Source organism: Protopterus annectens, chromosome 2.part1 (assembly GCF_019279795.1).
Source record: "Protopterus annectens isolate FY-2018-M chromosome 2.part1, PAN1.0, whole genome shotgun sequence".
NCBI classification, from domain to species: Eukaryota; Metazoa; Chordata; order Ceratodontiformes; family Protopteridae; genus Protopterus; species Protopterus annectens.
The window spans coordinates 1,796,439,644-1,796,462,528 of NC_056729.1; the positions used below are offsets into that span (position 1 = coordinate 1,796,439,644).

The 22,885-nt window shown below is 40.9% G+C and overlaps 1 protein-coding gene across 11 annotated transcripts in view; it reads left to right on the forward strand.

Annotated features, from left to right (window-relative positions):
* HSPG2 (heparan sulfate proteoglycan 2) overlaps positions 1 to 22,885 on the forward strand; it is a 2,126,006-nt gene that overhangs the window by 1,023,443 nt on the left and 1,079,678 nt on the right. For all 11 annotated transcript variants that reach the window (XM_044063227.1, XM_044063230.1, XM_044063231.1 and 8 more), the window contains one exon: positions 17,703 to 17,894. In XM_044063227.1, the coding sequence (XP_043919162.1) occupies positions 17,703 to 17,894 (192 nt within the window). The remainder of the gene's footprint in view (positions 1 to 17,702; positions 17,895 to 22,885) is intronic.

The window sequence follows — 22,885 nt, forward strand, 5'->3', positions numbered from 1 at the left end:
TTAATGTGCATCAACAGAATGTCAGATACAAGTAATGTAATGCATTTGAAAATCTAATCAGATGTAGTGGAGATACACACTTACTGTTGAAGAGGAAATTGAGGGCACCAAACCCAGGACTACAGAATGAAACGTATTAACAATTCATAGCCTGAACCCTCTAAGCTAAACTGACAGCCAATCATACCATTCCAGAAGGCTTGTAGACATTCTTATTTGCATGTACCGCTAGAGGAATTCCATCAGCCGTCATTTGGATTCATCATTATTCCCAATGTGCTCTTTGAGACGCACTTTGCCCTGAATGTTAATTGTTTTGGTGTCTGGCATGTTGATGCTTCAGTTTTGGTGTCAGCAATGGCCCTGAGAAGACAACATCCATTGGTATCTGTTGGTCCTGTGTTTTCTGGTTTGATCATCACCAGTAAGTGTGCTGAAACAGAATCTTTGATCTGTGGTGGGCAGATGTTCCTTGTAGTCAATGTTGCTGTACTAATCCTTGGGACTTCTTGCCATGCAGAAGCCCATGACCAGCCCAATTTCCAGAGTCTTAGCATCATTCTAAGCCAACAGACATTTTATGACCAGCATGAGGACATTGTGGTATAAGAAAGGTGTCCACTGGTACTATCTTCAGTTTTTTTCTTGCTGTGCATTCCAAGGCACTTCACTTGTGTTTTGTATGAGTGCAGTCCATCGGTCAGCTTGCGTTTCCAGAGTTCCTCTGGTTCCATACAGATAAGTACTCCACTCTGGAAATTTCTTCTCTAATTAATATTTAGAAAAGGTAATACTTATTTGTCTTCCAGGTAGCAAGTCCCACATGAAGATTTTCACTTGTTTTGCTTGTTTTGTTTGGGGCCTCAGCATGATGTCTCTATCTGATCTGAGTGTGCCAAATTCCATGCCAAAAACCCTTAAACATAGGGCTGAGGTACTTGCCACACATATCGAATCCTCGTCATCGACTTCTTCAGTAGCGTCACAACCCCACATCTTATGAAGGTTCAGCCGCCACTCTGATGACTGCTGCTCTGATCCCCAAAAAGCAAAAATATAAAAATTCCACAGAAAAAGTGATTTTCATCTACTTCTAAGTCAGCCAAGAACCTTGGTGTGGTGGCTTTGCATCCCCTAAGACTGGTGACAATTAAGCTGGAACTCTCTGGAGTGACCCTGCAGGAGGCCGCCACAGTCCCCAGCCTTCCCACAACTATCACCACCACTCATATGTCAGTCGGGTCTGACACTGCTATGCTGACATCAGCTTCTGATGTCTGAGAAGTGGTTCAGTAAGGAGTAGTCACCCCTCTGCTGAATTCAGACATTCCTTCAAAGTCAGGCTGAGTAGACTGCATCCCTTGGCCATGCCTGTGAAACAACTGTTAAAACTAAAATGTACCCCAGTGGTAGCCTTGTCTCCATCCTCAGCCCCAGGGCTTCAGGTCAAAGTCCAAGACCTAGTTAAGATAGCACAGATGATGAGGAAGAACTCACCTACTCAGGTCACTTGCAACCCCAAACATACCCTGATTTGGACGTAGACAACACTATCCCTTCTTCCTCCACACCCAAAGACCTTTCCTTAGGGGACACATTACATAAAATGAAAGAAGCCTTTAACTGGGAATGTAAGCAGTTCTCCCAAGCTCAAACAAACTACAGAGAACTGTTAAGCATAACCCCCCCCCCGACTATTAGATATTTCCCCAGTATACATCATGCTAGATGACATTTTCAAAGATGTAGCCCTTCACCTGGGTTCCTTTCCACCTGCTCTGATGAAACCAGATAAGTTTTATAGGGCACTTGACTTATACAAACATCTCTACAAAAATCCTAAAGCCAGTCCCTCAATAGTCTCCACTGAAGCTACCAAAGGTGTTCCCAAAGGGCCATCCCAGCACCCACTACAAAATGGCAAGGAGAGCAGATTCCTGGAAAGGTTTGGTTAGACGTCTTATACCTCTGCTACCCCTGCCCCCTGCCATGAGAGTATTAAATCGTCAATTTCATATGATAAAATATTTGGAATCACTTCAAGACAAAATGCTAACAAAATTTGATTCCATGTCAGACAGGCCTTGATACAAGCAGATGTAAGACATTGCTAGAGAAGCCTTCAGGTAGCCAGACACTCTTTGAAATGTGGTTATGACACCTTAGATGCTTCTTGCAGAGCAGCTGCCACAGGATCAGTTGTAAGCAGGCATGCTTGGCTAAGAACTCAGCCATTGTCAGACCAGGTTAAATCAGAGTTATTGAATGCCCCTGGACAAAGAGTTCCTGTTTGGACCCCCAGCTGAGCAAGTCGTGAAGAAACTGACAAAAAAGACAAACTGATTAAAACTGTTAAAGAATTCTACTTGCCCCCCCCCCCCCCGAGATACAGTATAAACTACCCTTCTACGTCTTGGCCCTGCCCACCTAGACAAGACAAAGAAGCCTCCCTGTGGAAAAAGACTACAGCAGTCAAGAAGATGGCAATCAGAACAGCCTCAGAGATTGGGGGATGCCAAAGAGCGCACCCAACACAATCAACAGATATGGGGTGTTTGCTATGCCTTCTTGCACCCTTAACCCCCTCCCTTCCAGACTCTTGGCAGACAGGCTTTCCCTCTTTATAAACTAGTGGAAGACCATTACAAGGGATCAGAGGGTTTTCAGCATTATACAAAGGGATATTTTATCCACTTCAGGCAACCCCCCCCCCTTTTTGGGCAGGCCAAGACATTCAAAGAAGCAAGAAAATCTCTTGCCACCAATTATCAATGATTTGCTGAGACAAGGATCCATACAACTGGTTCCACCAGGGCAAGAGGGGAAAGGCTTTTATTCAAGACTGTTTCTGGTCCCAAGGAAAGAAAAAAACCTGAAGACCTATCTTAGATCACTGAACGCTGAAAAAATTAATTCATATGCTGAAATTCAAAATGCTTACTCTGCAGAAGCTTTTGCCCATGATTTCTCAGGATATGTTCATGGTTACAATCAAAGTAAAGTATACCTACCTTTATGTACCTATAGCTCTGAGCCATAGATGACTGTCCAAGGACAGGAAGGTTTAGAACAATAAATGATTTCAAAACTTTTCCCAATTTTAATGTGACCTGTAACCTGTACAATTCAATTGAAAAACAAACAAATTAATTTGTTAGGTTAAACTAATACTTTGTTGAAGCACCATTTGATTTGTTTCTACACAACAGAAAACAATCTGTAAGATGACATTGCTTGATAATGCAAAAGACTTCATCAGAATAAAACATAATTTGAACAGCCACCTTATATACAATTCAAAAATCAATGTTCCATTCAGTGTTAAAACTAAAATCCAGTTCTGAATATTAAATCATTGCAGTTTCTTATGTGGTAACATACAACACATTTAAAAAAATGTTATATTTCTTTATATATTATGTTATTTTAACTTCATGTATAGATAATTTCATGTAGGGTTTTACTGTACTGTAATATGGAATGAAAGTTTGTAGTTGTCCAATCGGGTGTTTTTGAATGGTATATAAGGTTTCATGGTTATTCTTTGCTTTTTAACATATTTATTAATAATGATCTCCTAAAGTTAACACAAAATGCATTTACTTCTTAATCCCAAAAATCAAAACTTTTACTCTTCACAACCAAACCTCTAACTCTAGACTTTGATTGATGACAATCTATCCTTTGAGAATCATATACTCAGCCAAATCAAAGCAAACTATAGGCATAATCTCTATTTGGACAAGTCTACCAAGCTGAAACTAGCTAATAGTCTACTTCTACCCTCCTACACACATCTCTCCTGAACAAACTATAGTTGTGCTACTATAAACATCATTGCCTGGCCATTAAATCTATAAACTGGTTTGAGTTCCACAAACTACTAAATACAAACTTCTGTCCATTCCTTCAGACTATAACACAAACACACACCCCTACCCTTTGGAATGTCCTCCCTCTCTCTCTTCCTCAACTAGACTCTTTAAAAACATTTAAATTTGCACTAAAAGAACACTATCGCAATACCCTTGTCTGTTCTTGTAGTCATATGTTTAAACCACCTTAAATGTTTTGGCCACTATACACTACAAATACCTTTACTAAATTAATATAGTTGCAATTTACACTATCTGTCTTCGTATCCAATCCTTCTTCATATCTTTATTTCTGTGGCTGAATAGACAGAATTGATTAAACAGTGTTCTTACTTATGAGAATATACAAACAGAATTACTAAAGATTTAACATACTGGGTTTATTTTCTTGTATTTTATACCTCTATGTTATGCATTTGTTTTGTATATCTATGTCAAGTTTGTGTTATGTAAAAACTTTGCTGACTTTCTAAGTTAAGCTGATGTTATGTAAAAGTTTCTGTGATTGTATGGTGCTTTTCCCCCCAGGCCTCCACTGAAAATGGGTCGTTTGGGCCCAGTGGACTTTCCCAGTCAACAAATGTCAATAAATAAAATAAATAAATAAATCTTCACTATCGCTTGATTTTCTTAGAAATCCATTGTCTACTCTTCAGGTGGTTTCCTCAGTTTTGCTGCTGCTTAGAAATGCCAGTGAGGCAAAACAGCTCCACTTATTTTCTGCTCAGTCATTTTCATTCATACTTTAGGAAATCACAGTAGAAGTTTAGCATCATTCATTTCTTATAAGTGCTATATCTATTAAAATGGGCAAAAGTTTAGTATGTCACACTACCCAATGTCATCTAGTACTTATCACTAAGTTTGGTGGTAACATTGTAGTTATCTGAACAACCCTAGATGAACCGTATGGTGTCAAGGTTATGCAGACCTTGTTCTCCACCCTAGAGGTCTGTTTTATCTGTTTTATTTTGTTGACTGACTTAGCCCTGCTTTGTCGCTTTTTCAAAGGAGAACCAAGGAGAATGCTTCATACAGCTATATGACTAATTTATATCATCAGAACTGGAAACTATCTCAAAAATATGAATTATTAGTTGGACGTTCACATCGAAGCACATAGACTCATACACTTTTCTGATAAATGTTATGTGATCCTACTTCAGTTTCAGATATAAGTACTTTCAATGAAATTTACACGTTTTGATATCTGATAATACTAAGATATACCAGTGTCATTTTTAGATCGAGGTTTTAGAATGTGCCATTACATTTATGAAGAGGCTTGATTTTTTTTCATTAAGAGTGATTGGCTGTATTTAGGATATAAATTCCATTAGGAGCTGTCTGAGAAAGCTTTTAAGTGTCAGGCTTAGTTTGTAGGTACCTTTAATTCCAGTGCCTTTGTATAAATGACCACCAGCACAAAAGAGGGTGAAAAGGCTGTGTGGTATCTTCAGTGGAAAAAGGATAAGGCCTGCACAGACTACATAAACATTGAAAAGTAAATGACGATCAGCTGTCAGTGAAGTTTGTAATTCGGACATGTTGATACACAGATTTTAGTTGAATGATGTTAAGCAATGGGTACCAAAGCCATTACACAACCTCACAACGAAGACATAGAGAGTCATCTGTGCAAGACTTCTTGTTAGCTGTCTTTCAATCTGCAAAGTTAAGCAAAGCCTGTTTAAGCTTGAGTATTTTATATACTGAGACTGTAAAAAAAAAAAGAAGAAGCAAATTTCCTGTTCGAATCTTTTATTATGGAAAAATGCAGATAACATATAGGAGGCAACAGTATATGGTGCTCAGTACAGTGCACATTATACATGTGTAAGATTCATAGATACTCCAAGGCCATGGAGTCTCATGACCATTTACACTTTGTTAGTACTCTCTCTTAGGCTACACCTCCTTTCTCCATTCAGTCATCTAGGTTATGTTTAAGGGAAGGTAGTGAATCACACTGATTAACATGCAGGGGAAGTATATTCCATAAACTGGGGGAGCATTGGGTTATAAACCTTTCCCTCCACCATGTTTTATTTAGTTAAGGACCCTTGGGGTCTTTTTATTATGTTTAGTGAGATACATCCCAAAGAGGGTGTTGATAATTACTCTGATATATGTTGAGTTTAGGAGAGTGATTACCTTGATGATTATTGCTTTGAAAATTAGCTGGGCTAAAAAAAAAGAATTTCCAGACAGCAGTTGCCACATGATGGCCAAAAGAGAGGAAGTTATCAACTCAATTTCCTAGTTCCTTGATTAAATGTTTTCTATTGTAGTGATGTGTTAATATATATAGTATGATAAATGGAAGGGTTGTCTACTAAAAGTGAGGATGCTACACTTTTTAGCATTTAGTTTGAGCTCAAGTGTTTATTTGAGAAGAGTGCATTCTGGAGGATTTCAGTGTCAGAAGGTGACTTAATGACAAGCTCCAATTTGTGGTCATCTGCAGACATGATTAACCTGAGCTCTTGGCTGCCTGCTTGGAAATCTGAGAAGTAAATGTCAAAAAGGAGAAGTCCCAGCACTGAGTCTTGAGGGACACACCACAGATCATTGTCATCCTTTTTGATAAAGCATGTGCAACTCACACTTCTGTCTTTAAGCCAATTTGTTATTCTTCTTACTATGTTTGGTTCAGTTTATAAAGTATATAGTTTTTGTACAATGCCAGCATGAAGTAAGGTGTTGAAGGCCTTGGCCAGGATTAGATACACTGTTTGTACCACATGGTCACCAATATGCACCCTTTTGTAGACATTTACTGGATTTGGTAGACAGGATTTACCCATTGCTTTGATATTTCATCATAGAGTAGGTTGAGTCTGGCACATTTGTAGTCCTTAAATTCGGTGTGGTTTGTTGTAGGGCCCTTTGGGAGTATAAAAGAGAAGATTACAACTTTGTGGTCAGACTTTATTGGAGAAGGATATGCCAAAGGAGTAGTGCAAGAGGCAGCCATATTTACAAGAACCAGGTCAGAAATGCTGTGTGCTCTAGTAGGTTTGTTCAATAACTGCTCGAGGGAGTTTTTGTTTATTAAGTCTAGGAATTTTTGAGTATATCAGAGTGTTATAGGTATCCCAGTTTAATGAAGGGTAGTTAAAATCACCCAAAATAATATGAGTTTTTGCTGACAGAGAGATCATTTAGAACACTGAGGAATCTTACAAAGTTATCAGGGGACAATGTGGGTGTTTAGTAACAAGCTATAGTTCATAATTAATCCAGTCTAGGGTGGTCTGCAGTTCAATTAGTTCATTTTGTGTGTTCCTGTTGATAAGCCTTTTCTGCATCAAGACCCACCAACAGCAGCGACATCTTCTTGTATTCTGCTTCCCTCTAGATCATCGTTGCTCACAGTTCATGGTCAAGTACTGTCCTACCTGACCTTGTGGGCCATTGCAAACCTAACCAGTTTCCCTTTTGTGAGAACGAAATCCTGTACCTTGTGTTTCTGAGGTAAACATCTTAACCATTACACCAAGGTTTTCAAATGTTTGCCTTCTCTTCACAAAACCACATTGATCCATATCTATCAGTTTTGACAATACCTTGGTCATTCTCTTAGCTAGTATAGACATAAACACTTTATAATCACAGATCAAAATTGAAATTTGTCTATGTGAAGCTAGGTCTGAAGGGTCTTTACCCTCTTTGGGAAGTACAGCCACCTCAGCTTTCTTCCAAGATGCTGGTACTGTCCCTCCTTTTAAAATGTTGTTAAACAAAACCATCCGAATATTCATCACTTTCTTCCCTCACAATTTCTTGATTTCCACAGAAATGCCATCTGTTTCTGTAGAATTCCCTGTTGACTGATTGTACATCACCATTTTTTATTCTCATCCCCTCCAGTCTTAGCTATTAATTATTAAGCCTTATTTTCCTCTAACCTTGACATAGTTAAGTCTTCCATAAATATTTCCTTTTGGGCCTTTTCTTCATTTATCTATTCCTCTGCTTTATATTGATTAATTTCCAAAATATCTTAATACATCTACAGAGTATCTGGTTACTTTTCCTGTCACGAGCTCCCTACTTTTGGCAAAACCTTTTTCTGTTTTCTGTTACCTAAGTTGTTGTGCTAATAGTTTTTGTGTACCGGAGGTGTTATCCATAAGTTCATAGGTTCATAGATTAGTACTAAGCTAACTACCCTTGCGAGCCATTTTAAGCCTAGCCAATTATCCCTTGTGAGACTCAAACCCTGCACCCTGTGCTTGTAAGGCAAACACCTTAACCATTAGGCCACCCTCCCACCAAATACTTGCTTGTCAGTAACCTTTCTAAACATATGCATATTGTCCAAACACTCCATTATTTTCGATTTAGCACTCGACTGCTTCTCTTCTTGTTCTGTAAGATTCCCCTTCATCTACTTTTCTTTGACCTTTGATAACCGCTCTAAATGTTTTCTAGTATTTCTTTCCCATATCTCACTCTCTCATTTTTACCACATTTTTAAATTCCATTTTCATTTTATCCCACTCCACAGCTGTCCTTTCTGAAGGCATTTGTATATTCCCTAATAACTCTTTAACCATTTCCATTACCCATTATTTAAACTCTTCTTTTGTTAACAGATAGTTAAAGCCCCAGTGTCTCATTTTTACTTAATTACCTTGCATCCTTATCCTGGTGTTTTGGTGCATGATCAGCATTAGTTATTGGACGTGTTTCAAAATTCACAATTAAATGCCCATGCTGCTGTGAAATATCATTCATATCCAGTCTAACACAGTTATTCTACCTTGGGAAGTAATATATACATTTTGTCTGTTTCTGGTACTGAATTCATACTTCCATACCAGACATTCTCATGTATTTCTTCAGAAATCAGTCCAGTTTTGTTATATTTTCCCTTCTAGGTCCCCCTGTACTTCCTCACCATTGCAGATCAGGTTCCAGTTCCCACTCATGAATAAAATTCCCTGCTGAAAGCTAATTCCCTCTCTCACAGTTTTCTTAAATTCCTTAAAAGTTGTTTCAGGTAGAATGTAAATGCCTGCCACTGGCATCTTCCTTCCCTGCCGATAAGCCCCTTATTGCTACAAATCTACCATTTTTGTCTTTCCCTTCCTCTTCTGCCACTATTGGATTCCCTGTCACAGTTAATATTATTACCCCCCTTTAAAATTATTCATGTTTAGAATAAGTTCATTATGTGTTAGCATAATTAATAGTACGCTGTATTAGAGGACAAAGATATAAAAACAATTGCCAAAAAGCTACAATCGTTTCACTCTGGTCAGCAGGGGGGAGACTATAAAAATCCTAATCTTTGCAGATCATCCGAAGGGATAAGTTAGGACACAACACCTTGTTTTTTACAGCGGTGCCAGAGATGAGTTTCAAAGGATTGAGCATTTCTATTACATGTTCAATATATGTCTTGGACAGAACAATTATACATCATTCTGAATGCAGATATGGTAGTTAAATACTTAATTCAATGCCCACAGGTGACACTGGCTTTAAAAATGCCAGAGATCACTTCTGTGGCACTGCTAGATAGGGGCACAGGAAAATAATTTTCTTGGGTGGCGAAAGCCAGGGTACCTTCTTGGCTAGGCTTATATAGACCCTAGGGCCAATAGCCTGGTACCTGCCTATGAACCTAACTATGAACCTAAGTGTCAGCTTACATGCTTCACAGCTTGTCCATTAGTAAGGATGAAGCTTATTGTAAACCAGGTGCGTGTGCACACTTGTTTATAAGAGATTGGCAGAAGAAAGGTGTACATGCGATTATAAGACTGCTGGATTAAAGTAAGCTTGTGTGTGTGTGTGTGTGTGTGTGTGTGTGTGTGTGTGTGTGTGTGTGTGTGTGTGTGTGTGTGTGTGTGTGTGTGTGTGTGTGTGTGTGTGTGTGTGTGTGTGTGTGTGTGTGTGTATATGAGTCCACTGTGAAGGGCTGCTGAATAGATGTGCACCCCAGGGTTTGTTACCCATCTAGTAGTAATTTCATTCGGTGACTCTGTTGTTCTGATTCTCCATTGTGATGACCGATTCAACTTCCCTCATCTTAACTCTCAAAATAACCTCCCATGTTCATAACAGGTAACTGTACTTCCCTGTTATCCATGGGGTTTTGCTGTAGAATGCATACATTTCACTTTGAAACTGGGCCTTCAGAACTACTGGCTATTTTTATGTAGTGTTTTCATCAGTATGCATTCCTTGAAATGCAGATGTGTCATTGGTCTTCTAATGATTTGCTTCTGTGTTATTTCTGTGCTATGTAGGAATAAAAGGAATAAATCATGCTTGTGTTAAAGCCTTGGCAGAGACAGCGTGGTACATTTTGTAGAAATGCTGCCTTGACATGCTTACCAGCTGTTCGAGAATAGTCAGATAAAAGACATTCTGTATGTTTCTCAAAGGTACCCTCACATGCCCTGCTTTACTTGAAAAGTAGTTACTCACAAGTTTTTTTTTTTCTTTTAATGACATTCTGCTTCTGGTACTGCAGTCAGGACAGGAGAATGGAGAAGTTCTAGAGACCATTGCAGATTGGGGGATGAAGAAAATTAGACACTTTATATCAGTGTTACATATTAAAAAGGGTAGTTCAAGTCAGAGCCGGAGCCAGCTCTAGATGACCTAGGCAGTTGCCTACGGCCTGTGTTGGTTGGGCAGGCGCAGCTTCACTAACATCTCCCATAAGTAAAAAAAAATTAAACCTTGCAGGAAACTTCAATCACTTTTTACTCACACAGCACTAGCAGTAGGACCTTGCAGGAATTCTGTCACTTGTCACTTACTCACACAGCACTAGTATTAGGACCTTGCAGACGTGTGTCACACAGTAAGCCTAGAAACCTCAGAGGAGTTCCTTGACACAAGCCCCAGTAGAAACTGTCGGAGATTTAAGTATTACATCTGTATGGTAATGGATTTGTTGTAATAGGAAGATACAGAGCAGCAAAGCCCAGTTGGATTTAAAGCAACAGGGAGATACAGAGCAGCAAAGCTTGATCAGAGTCATTCCAGTGAGCGTGTTTTGAATGCCTCTCAACCCCTTAGCACATGAAAGAGTGCGTGTGAATATGTGTGTGTGTTTGTGTGCAATTCCCCTATGGGACATTGTCTAGTTAAGTGACTTTGTTCATATTCAAACCATGATCTTAATTGTTGGCAAACAAGTGCCTTAAACCTCCACATCAATTGTCAGGTCTCCTTTAATGTTATTCATTTGTTTGTGTAACTGACGATTAAAGTCGTTAATGTCAGTCACAGAGTTTCCTAGTTGTATCGTTCATTGTCAGTAGTGTAACAGGTGGCATACTTGCTTTTGGTGCAGAAGGCAGTGGGTTCTCTTAACGCACCTGGAAGATAGATTGCTGATAAGTAGCAATTTTTTTTTTTTTAATGTAACCTAGGCAATTTATTCTTCAAAGACAGCAGACACCAAATTTGTGGATGACACACTGAAATGCAACGATGTTCATTGTGTTACACTGCTGCAGTCATTACACTTGGGTTATCCTGCCGTCAGGCAGTCCCGCAGTCGGCCCGAGTTCCAAAGTCTTGGTCCGGCGTCAGTTGCTGTTGCTTCTTCCCTGACGTCAGCGTGCCAGGGGTATATAAGATGTAGCCGACGCTATTTTCTTCAGTCTTTCTTGCCGCGCGGTGCCCGAAGCAAAAGCAGTTCGCAAGTGCCAGTCGGCCGACTCTTGAGATTTTCATTCCGAATCCAGAACCGAAGTCTTCTACAAAGCTAAGTACCCCGTTGGGGAAACTTTTTCTTGCCTCAGACCGATGTCAGTAAAAGTTAATAATTGTATTTCTTGTGGGAAGCAAATACCTCATAAGGATTTCCATTCCTATTGTATCCCAAGCCTAGGCCCAGACCACGACATCACAGGCTGTCGGTTTTGTGCTAGGTTTAACAAGCGCACTATTAAACGTCGGTTTGATTTTGCCCGACATTATTTTGGCAGAAAATTCAACTACACCATGCCGTCAGAACATCCGACGACTGGGTCACAGAAACAAGGCAAAGACAAAGACAGGCATCCGAGGTCCAAAACTGACGATGAAGCCTCTTCTAGGCCAGTCGCCGGTTCTCCGGTTTTCAGTGAGGCGCCTTCGCAGCCCCTGACGACCGCTTCTTTGGAACCACAGGCCGCCTCTGACTCCCATGTGGAGATGGCTGGGCCTTCGGAAGCACCAGACTTACGGCCTACTGAGACTAACCCTTCAGAGGGCTCCGGAGTAGCTGAACAACCCGCAACTTCAGAGGGTGTTTTCAGGCCTACTCAGGTAACCATTAAATCTTCTGCTAAATCTAAAACAAAGAAACAACTTCAGCATTCCCCAGGACAGGCCTCCATGTCTAAGGAACAGATGCTAAAGATGGCCGAAGACTTAATTACTCTGATCAGGGGGTACCACCCTTCTCCTGATAAAAGGCCTAGACAGGATGCAGACTATGACTCATCCGACCAGGTGTCCATCTCCTCAGATTCATCCTCAGACCTAGGTTACTCTTTACCCCCTTATGAGGATTCTGATGCTGAGGAATCAATTCCTTCAGCCTCTCCACCAGAGGACTACTCCTTTGGGGAAACCCTACATACCATGCGGGAGCATTTCCATTGGGAAGGCCAGGATTATTCAGAATCCAAGAAGAGGCTCAGAGATTTTCTTTTATTACCTCAACACAGACCCCTTGCTATTCCACCAGTGTTAGATATTGTGGATGATGTGTATTCTGAATCCAGCTTAAATCCTGATTCTTTACCTCCTGCTCCAGTTAAGCCAGACAGATACTACAGAGTCCCTGACTCTCACAAATTCCTTTATAAAAGCCCTGTTGCTGATCCTGAAACTATTTCCCAGGGTCCCAAAGGGGTAAAGGCCTCTTCAGCAAAAAATCCAGTCCCCTCTGACAGAGATTCCAGAGCAGTAGGCAGATGGGGGAAGAAAGTATATACAGCTGCAACTTTAGCAATGAGAGCCTTAAATTGCCAGTTTCACATGCTTAAATATCAACAATATTTGATGTCTCAGTTGAAACAAAAAATGATTCCAAATTCAGATCTTCCTAATTATAAGGAATGCAGGATGTATTGCATGCAGCTGAACAAGTGGGAAAACATACTTTGCAATGTGGTTTTGATTCATTAGAGGCCTCCTGTAGAGCAGCAGTTACAGGCTCTGTCATTAGAAGACATGCTTGGTTAAAAGAGCAGACTTTACCAGATCATGTTAAAGCAAAATTATTGGATGCACCTTTGGAGCAGGATGTTTTATTTGGAGTTAAGGCAGAAGAGGTATTAAAGAAAATGGGGGATAAAGCAAAATCTATGCAAACGGTGAAGGATTTCTTACAGGTTCAGCCTCCTCGATTTAGCAGAAATTGGCCAACAAAGAATTGGTCCTTTCTAGTTTCAGACAGACCTCAAAGGGGCAGATACAGGCGTCCAAGAGGTAGAGGTCAACCACAAGGTACTTACAGGCCTCGACAATGGGGTACTTCAACCCAGAAAGAAGGGGAAGACAGGCCTCAACCTTATAAAAAACAGCCTCAATGACTTCCCACTACAGCTGCCACACATCTCTCTCTTGGCAGCCCCCTTGGGGGGAAAACTGGCATTTTTCAGTCACAATTGGCATATGATCACCAAAGACAAATGGGTTCTCAATATTGTGTCTCAAGGTTACAGGTTGCACTTCCACACTCTGCCAAGGTTAAAAGGAATGCCAAATCTGCCACCAAATCAATGGGCAGAGACTCAAAGACAAATTACAGCACTCATGGACATGAGAGCTATTCAAAAGGTACCAACACAGGAGCAAGGACAAGGATTTTACTCAAGACTCTTTCTGGTTCCTAGAAAGGACAACACCTGGAGGCCCATTCTGGATCTTTCTTCTCTAAATAGTTACCTGGATGTTCCAAAATTCAAAATGTTGACACTACAGCAGCTTCTTCCCATGCTGGGCAAGAAAGCTTGGCTCGTAACTTTGGACCTCAAGGAGGCATACCTGCATGTCCCTATCAGACAAAATTGCAGAAGATACCTCAGATTCTTAGCAGGGTCAATGCACTATCAATTCTCTGCACTGCCCTTTGGCTTATCTACTGCACCCAGGGTCTTTACAAAGTGCCTAGCACCAGTAATTGCATTTTGCAGACAAAAAGGAATTAAAATTTACCCATACTTGGACGCCTGCCTTATTCAAGCAGAGAGCAAAGACATTCTTCTAAAGCATCTGGAGTTTGTAAAAAGATTGCTAATTTGCCTAGGGTACACAGTAAATGAAAATAAATCAAAACTAGTGCCCTCACAAGAGATAATATTCCTGGGTGCCAGCTAAAATACAAAAGCCCAGATGGCTTATCTCATGCCAGACAAGTAAGGACAACTGACTCAATATTTCCAATTGATGGCAACAAAAACCCAACTCCCTGCAAGAAAAATTCTGCAGGCCTTGGGCTACATGGCATCTTGCATACTACTAATTCCATATGCCAAACTGCATATGAGGAAACTACAATGTTACCTAAAGAGTGTCTGGTCTCAACACTGTCACAGTTTGGAAACAGTAATACCACTTATTCCTTGCCTTCAACAGGAGTTTCGATGGTGGGCTCAAGCCTGTCACCTCAACAAGGGACAGCCTTTCACTCAACCCACAGCCAGGCAAACACTGACAACAGATGCTTCGGATTCCGTCTGGGGAGCACACATGGCAGGAAAATGTATTCAGGGCAAGTGGACCGCAGAACAAAGGCATCTTCTCATCAATCAAAAAGAGATGCTAGCTGTACAAAATGCCCTTATAGCTTTCAAGGACCTTCTGCATCCAGGACAACTACTACTAAAGACAGACAACACCACAGTTATGCGGTACATAAACAAGCAAGGGGGCACTAATTCATATCCCCTCTGCAGACAAGCCATGACCTTGTGGAACACAGCTATAACCTATCAAGTTCATCTGCAAGCACAATTCCTGCCAGGAGAGAAATTACATCCACAAATGTTCAGGATGATAACACAAAAATGGTGGTGCCTGGACATAGATCTGTTCGCATCCCCAATGAATTGCCAGCTACAGAAATTCTGCACAAGGACTTACCACCCACAAGCATGGAAAGCGGATGCCCTCTCATTCAGCTGGAAAAACCTACAAGTATATGCTTTCCCACCACTACCTGTCATTCCAAAGGTACTCATAAAAGCCAGGCAAGAAAAGCAAAAGATGATCCTGATTGCCCCAGACTGGCCACGCCAGCACTGGTACCCAATCTTAAAGAACTTAGCACAAGCTCCACCATGGATTTTGCCTCAAATCCCACAACTTCTGACTCAGCAAAACAATCAGATACTTCACGGCCAGCTCAAGACTTTAAACTTGGCTGCATGGCAGATTCCTTAGTCAATCAAACAATGCCTCTCTCCAAAGCTGTTATGGATGTCATTCTGGAAGCCAGAAGGCCTAGCACCAGGAAAGCCTATTCGGATAAATGGAAGAGATTCTGTGCCTGGAACCAGGCTCACAGCCTTGACCCTCTTGTCCCAAATATTCCTCAGATACTACAATACTTGACTGAGATGCTGGACAAAGGCCTCTCCTCTTCATCCATTAAGATCCATGCCTCTGCCATTTCTGCTCATTACAACACAGATCCACCAATTTTTTTCTAATCCTTTGCTAAAACAGTACCTCAGAGGGGCTAAAAACATAAGACCACCCCGTAGAGCACCAACTCCAACTTGGGACCTCAACTTCGTCTTGGAAAAATTAACTTTACCTCCTTTTGAGCCAGCTAACTCAGCAGACTTAAAATATGTTTCTTGGAAAACTGCTGTGCTCCTGGCAATAACCTCAGCATAAAGAGTTTCAGAATTACAGGCACTAATGGCAGTGGAACCTTTCATCATTTTCCACCAAGACAGGGTGTCTTTAAGAACAAACACTACTTTTATGCCAAAGGTGGTATCAAGTGTGGCTCTAAACCAAACTATTCACTTGCCAACTTTTTATCCAAATCTACAGAATAAAGGGGAGAGACTACTGCATTCCTTGGACATACACAGGCAGTTACGCTTCTACTTGGACAAAACGAAAGCTTTCAGGAAAACTGAGCAATTGTTTGTAGCATACGCTGCAGGAACACAGGGAAAAGCCATTTCAAAACAGACCATTTCAAAATGGATAGGGCATTGTATACGTTTCTGCTATACACACCATGGAAAAACTGGACCTAACAGCATTAGGACTCATTCCACCAGGGCAACAGCCACTTCAACTGCCTACCTCAGAGGAGTACCTACCAAGGACATTTTGGAAGCAGCAACTTGGAGTTCTGTACATACCTTCACCAAGCATTACCATCTGCCTTTTTACTCTAAATCCAGAGCTGGCTTTGCCACTGCAGTACTGCAGGGCCTTATAGCCACCCCTAATGCCTTATAGAACCAGCCACCCTACCTCAGCTTTGAGATTCTATCCAAGTGTAATGACTGCAGCAGTGTAACACGATGAACACAGTACAGTTTTGTACCTACCATAAATGTAGATGTTCGAGTGTATACACTGCTGCAGTCTAGGTTACCCTCACTCCTTCCCCTCTTACTTGCTGGTACTTACCCAAGCCTTCTACCCTTTGCTACGTATGGGGAGTATTTGCTGGTAACTGAAAGTTTTTGATTGCTTTTCTTATGTATGTTTTATTAGCAGTTTACATTGCTTACCTTTTTGGGGGCACCTGACATCTGGGGCAAGAAAAACTGAAGAAAATGGCATCAGCTGCATCTCTTATACCCCTGGCGCACTGACGCCAGGGAAGAAGCGACAGCAACTGATGCCGGACCAAGACTTTGGAACTCGGGCCAACTGCAGGATCGCCTGACGGCAGGATAACCCAAGTGTAATGACTGCAGCAGTGCATACACTCGAACAGCTACATTTATGGTAGGTACAAAACTGTACTTTGTTTTCCAGCAGCACCCTCTTCATTAGTTATAGATCTCTTTAGTATGAAATTATTCAGATGACTTTTACGTCTGCACAGATTGTGCATATTGACTGATACTGGTGGATTGTAATGGCAGCACTTCGAAAGGCCTTTTATGGTGGAAACATTCTGAAATGGTGAGTTTTGTCATTATAGTTTTATGTATTTCATTTCACTGCTTACTGGAAAAATGTTCAAAACTACAAATTTAAAACACACTCTAACAAGTGGTGATGTATTAAACAAGGAATATAATTTAATACAATCAGGAATGTGAATCAAAAAACACATACAATGATATATTTGATCCTAAAAATGTGCGCAGGGTCCCATGGTTTGAAAACCACCCAAATGTACATTTACTCCACTATTGGCCAGATGCATTTTCTGTAAATGTGGTTTCAATGCAGTTTCAATTAATGTGAGTTTCAAGGGCAGTTGTACTTACTGTTGCTCATGCTAAGCCTGTTTGCATTGTGAGACGGTATTTTTTTAGCAAATGGCTCTGAGTATTTATGGTATAAAATTTGAAAAAAATTAAATTAAATCCAAATATTTGTAATCATTGTAGAAGTCAAGAAGAAAATAGCATGCACACCAACAGGTTTGAACAGGATTTATGGTAACTGGGAAGAGTTAGCAAAACAATGGCACTCTAGAATGGATAAGGGGGTGCTGATTTATTACTCTGCATCTGGCCCCATTTGTCCAAAATCCGGCTGTGGTTCGAGTAAATTCTTTCTTAGCATGTTTCTGTTAAGGTATTATGAGTAGTTAAAGTAAAGCTCTAATGATTTTGTTTGTATTTCTTAACATTTTGCTGTTATAACTTTCAGATTGTCAGTCAGTTCTCACCTGGAAACTTCCAGAACTTTGCACTTGTGAACCGCCAGAGGAGCAGTCAGATCACCACTGGATTTAATGTGGAAATGACATATGAAGGGCCCGAGCTGTCATATAACCAGTTTGGACGTTTGGGTCAGGAACCATATTACTGGCGCCTTCCAGAAGATTATCAAGGAGATAAGGTACTGTACTTACCTTTTGGGTTTTCTTATAGCGTATGAGCTCCCTGTGTCAGTATCAGTGTTTTAAAATTGTAATGATTTAGCTGTAATTTACCTATAGGAGAGATTGGTAAATTATGCAGTTCACTGCCAAAAAAAAAAAAGGTCACAGAAGCCCACTGGTGCAGAGCAAAAGGGATTTCTGCTGATCAGCACTAATGAGTTCAAACAGCATCACCAGTAGCAAAGTCCCACTGTTGATTTTATGTGTAGCACACTAGTTCCTGAAAGAGCACGACTGCTTGACTATGAACTTCAAATAGTGAGTCTCATTTGTCTAAACAGAACATATTTCCATCCATTTGGAGTCTTTCTGTGCAGTATATTCTTGTCTGATTTATATTTGCAGTTATCAGTTCAGCTGTTTGTATCAATCTTTTTCTGGATATCTGTTTCCCTTTCCGTAACATTTACCCTCTTCTACATACTACTACCAATACACACACACACACACACACACACACACACACACACACACACACACACACACACACACACACACAGTATGTTTGTCTGGTGCATGTGAACCTTTTGTTTTAAAACTGTTTTTTAGAGTTTAAGGAAGTACAACTCTGTGTATTCTTTAGTCTTTGTATATTGTTTTTTTGTTTGTATCTTGCACTACGGTGCCCGGGACATCACTGAAAAGGGTCTGTTCACCAGCTGACTTATCATGTTGACAAGCTGAAATAAATAAATAAAACTGGATTTCTGTATTCACACTTTTGAGTTCTTAGACATTACCCTGGAGTGGCTGCTATTGCACTGTTTCTTAAATTAAAGCTGAAACTTTTTTTGGTTACTTCTGAAAAACATGCAACATCAGATATTTATTTATAATAATTATGCAGGTATAGAATGCTTCATTACCATTAATTTTCAGATCACTCAACAAATAAGATATCAGCCATCCATAGCATAGGCTAGATTCAGATTGACTGAATTTAGACTGTTTGGCATTATCTGAGCACTAAAACCACCCATCTTACATTAAGAGGGCCCCCTGCACCCTTGTGACAGAAGAGTGTAGCAAATGACCCATCTGAATTGGAGATTGTTGGAATAAGGTTCAATTAACCTGTGGTGGTGGTGCTGCTGTAGCGTTGTCGCCTCACAGTAAGACGCTGTCCAGTTCGATTCTCAGCTAGAGCGTCTTCTGCATGGAGACATGCATGAATGGGCATACCTTCATTGAAGGTTGTGCATCAGGGCTGGTAACTCGGCACGTAAAACTCAACTACCAATCATTAGCAGACCGGAGTTCCGCTGTGGTGACCCCTAACCGGGAAAAGCCGAAAGACACAAACAAACATTGAGTATTTCCATTGGCCGGCTTGTTTGAAAATTGATTAACTTGTTTTAAAAAAGGGTTCTCACAATTGCTACATAAGCCCTGCTTTTGTGTGGGTTTGTGCCTGTTATAACACAGCTCCACAGAGTTTGGCTACAAACCACTGCTCTATTATCTTCATCTGAGCTGTCCAAGTTATCTCTTTGCTGTTATAGACGCAAAAGCTGAAGTAATTTTATTTTCCCTTTGGAAGCTGCCATGCTCCAACTGAGGAGTACCTTAAATTGCACTTAGGTGCTTGGAGAGCACCTCAGCTGGGCTTTCTGCAATATTTGCCAGTTTAACTGAAATATCCTAGTCCCTAATAGTCTCGTACCCCTTGAGAGCCCTAATAATTTAGACCCAGCATTAAGCTCCCAATTAAACCACATCCTTCCTCATTAAAGTAAGCAAGTGTACACCTAGTATTATGGATGGTCAGTTCTCCACTATTTCTCCTGCCAGCCTGATCAACATGGGTGTTCTGAGGCAATATCACATTTGCCTCATTTACACTGACAACCCAGTACTCCTAAACCACTCACGCTCAATTTGTGTGAGATGCATATACACTAAGAGTTTGGAGTCCTTGCTCTGTCTTTCACAGAACAGTGACACTGAACAGGTCGTCAGCCCACATACTACACCTTCTGCACAAACCACACTCTCAACACATAATCCATCATATGCGGAATTACTCACCAGAAATTTACCTAAACACTAGAGACTTCCTAAACACAAACATGCTGCACCTAATACAGTACCTGCAGCACTCAATACACATAAAGCCACAAGCACAAGTGTCTCCCCAAACAAGCCTCTTAGGTAAAACACATCTAAACCAATTTATTTTGGTCATAGGTGACTCCATGGTGAGACACACAGGTGTCCCGCTCGCCAGGCTGGACAAGAAGGTTACAGTCAGCTGTCTATCAGGTACCAGGATCTGCCAGATCACACACACACTCAAGTCTCTCCACAACAAGTACCATTATCACTCCGTCATAGTTCATGTTGGTGTGAATGAATTGAGATGTACCTAACTGGACTATATGAAGAGAGACATGACTGAGCTCTCTGAATATGTGTCTCAGTCAGGTATGCACCTAGTTTTGAGCAGCATACTACCTTCACCTAAGATATACCACAATATAAACAAAAAATGATTGACTTCAAAAATTGGCTTAGTTTCTGGTGTCATTCTAAGGGGATCCAGTACCTGTGAACCTGGGATGACATGGTAGATAGGCCACTCTGCTTTGCCAGAGATGGTCTTCATCTCTCACCTCTGGGAATTTGTTTACTGGCTAAGGATCTTGCCTCCCCCATAGTGCCTTTTTTAGGCAATGTCACAACAACAAAATTCCAGACGTAAAAATATCGTCAAAAAGCAACCTTAAGGTTATGCTGCTAAATGCTAGGAGTCTAAACGTAAAACTGCACTCACTGTAAGCAACCCTCACCTTAGAAGAGGCTGACATCTCTGCAGTCACAGGGACTTGGTTTAAGGCCATGGAAAGCACCCCAGCCATACCAGGTTATAATGCCTTCCACACATTCAGACCACAAACTGAAAGTGCGGGAACAAAAGGAGGTGGAGTATCAGTATTCATCAAAGATAAATACACCTCTATATTGGTTAAAGAAGACAATTCTAATTTACTATAGGTAAGGCCTCTCTCCAAGTTATTACCAGTTGTAGGACCCCCTCCATGAACCAGGATACACACACTGCATGCTTGGATCTACTTGAATCACTCAAGATACCACCAAACACCCTGGTTTTGGATAACTTTAATTACACATCCATAGATTGGGTAAATTATACATGTACTAACACACTTGCCCAAAGGTTCTTGGACTTCATCAACTCCAGTGCCCTGGATCAGTTGGTTGACACCCCCACAAGGGGCCCAAATATTCTGGATCTGTTACTCACTAACATGGGTGATTCTTGCACCACCCCATGTGTTCTGTGCTCCCTAGTGAGGTCTGATCATAAATCAGTCTCTTTAAAATTAACAATAACATCTGACCCACCCCATTAGCAGCAACCATACTGAAAAACTTCTCCAAAGCCAATTACAACCTAGTACATGATGGCATTAATAGCTTCATAGCCTCGACCCTCACTGATGGCATGGACACCTAAACTGGGATTTACACCAATGCCTTATATAAGCATCTGTACAAATGTATTGACTCAGCCATACCTGGTAGGATCAAAACAAGATCCTCAAGAAAGAACACGCCTGCCTGATGAACATCTGCCATTAACAGGTTATACAATATGAGAAAGAATTTGCTGTCTAAGAGCAGGAAGGAATGGTCTCTGAATTGGAAGCATTCCATCCTTGGCTTAAACAAGCCAACAAGACACCTCGTAAGGCATTCTAAAGCTAACCATGAATCCAAATTAGCCTCTTTCAATAAGGATAACCATAAGGCCTTCTTTAACTAGGTCAGAAACCTTAAAGGAAAACCCCAGGTCTGTGCAGAACTAGTTGTTAATGGCACCACATATACTGAATCCTTATAAGTAGCCAACCTGCTAGCTGATAGGTTCAGTGAAAACTTCTTCCCCCCTGTCCCCGCCACATATCCCTCAAAGCATCCTTACCACCTGTCTTCCATATAGTATCTCTAAGGAGCAGGTTGTAAATGCTCTCTGCAAAGACAAAAACACAGCCTCTGTGGGACCTGATAACATCCCAGGCTGCATTCTAAATGGATTAAAACTGGAACTAGCTGCACTGCTGGGTACTCTTTTTAACACAGTCTAAGCACTGGTTTTGTACCTGATGAATGGGAAACAGCAGCTGTCATCCCGTTACATAAAGGAGGTGCTTCAACTGCCCCTGGGAAATATAGACCCATAAGCTTGACCAGCCTAATCTGCAAGGCTATGGAAAGAATAATCATGGACCTTATCAGCAAAGATATAGCAGACCTCCAAACACTCAACTTGACCCAGTTTGGCTTTGTTAAAGGGAGATCCTGCCTCTTGAACTTGGTGGACTTCTCTGAAACAGTCACCAAAGCCCTGGATGAAGGCACATCCATATATACTGCCTACTTGAACCTAGCCAAGGCCATTAACACTATTCCACAACTCAGTCATCATTGATAAAGTCAGCCAGTTGGAGATCAACCTGTATATTGTCAGGTGGATTGCAAACTGCCTGACCGATATTATGCACACAGTTAAAATAGATGACTCTACCTCCACCAGCAGAACCATAACCAGTGGTGTTCAACAGGGATTGGTGCTGGGTCCCAGTTGTTTGGAATCTACTTCTCAGATGTATAGGCTAAAACAAAAGGCCCATGGCTGACAAAGTTTGCTGATGATTGCAAATTGGGTGCAGTCATCGATTCCCCAAACAATGTCAGTATCCTACAAGAGGGACTTACATAGACAAACAATTGGTGCCAAAGCACCATTGCATTCAGAAAATGGGTATAGTTCCCCATAGTATGAACCTATGAACCTATGAACCTATAAGTCGTGGGCTAAAACTCAATGCAAAAAAATACATTATCATCCAATTTGGCAAGGGTGACATCCCTGCAGATTACCACATTAATAAAAAAACACCCTAAGCATGTAATCTATGGTGAG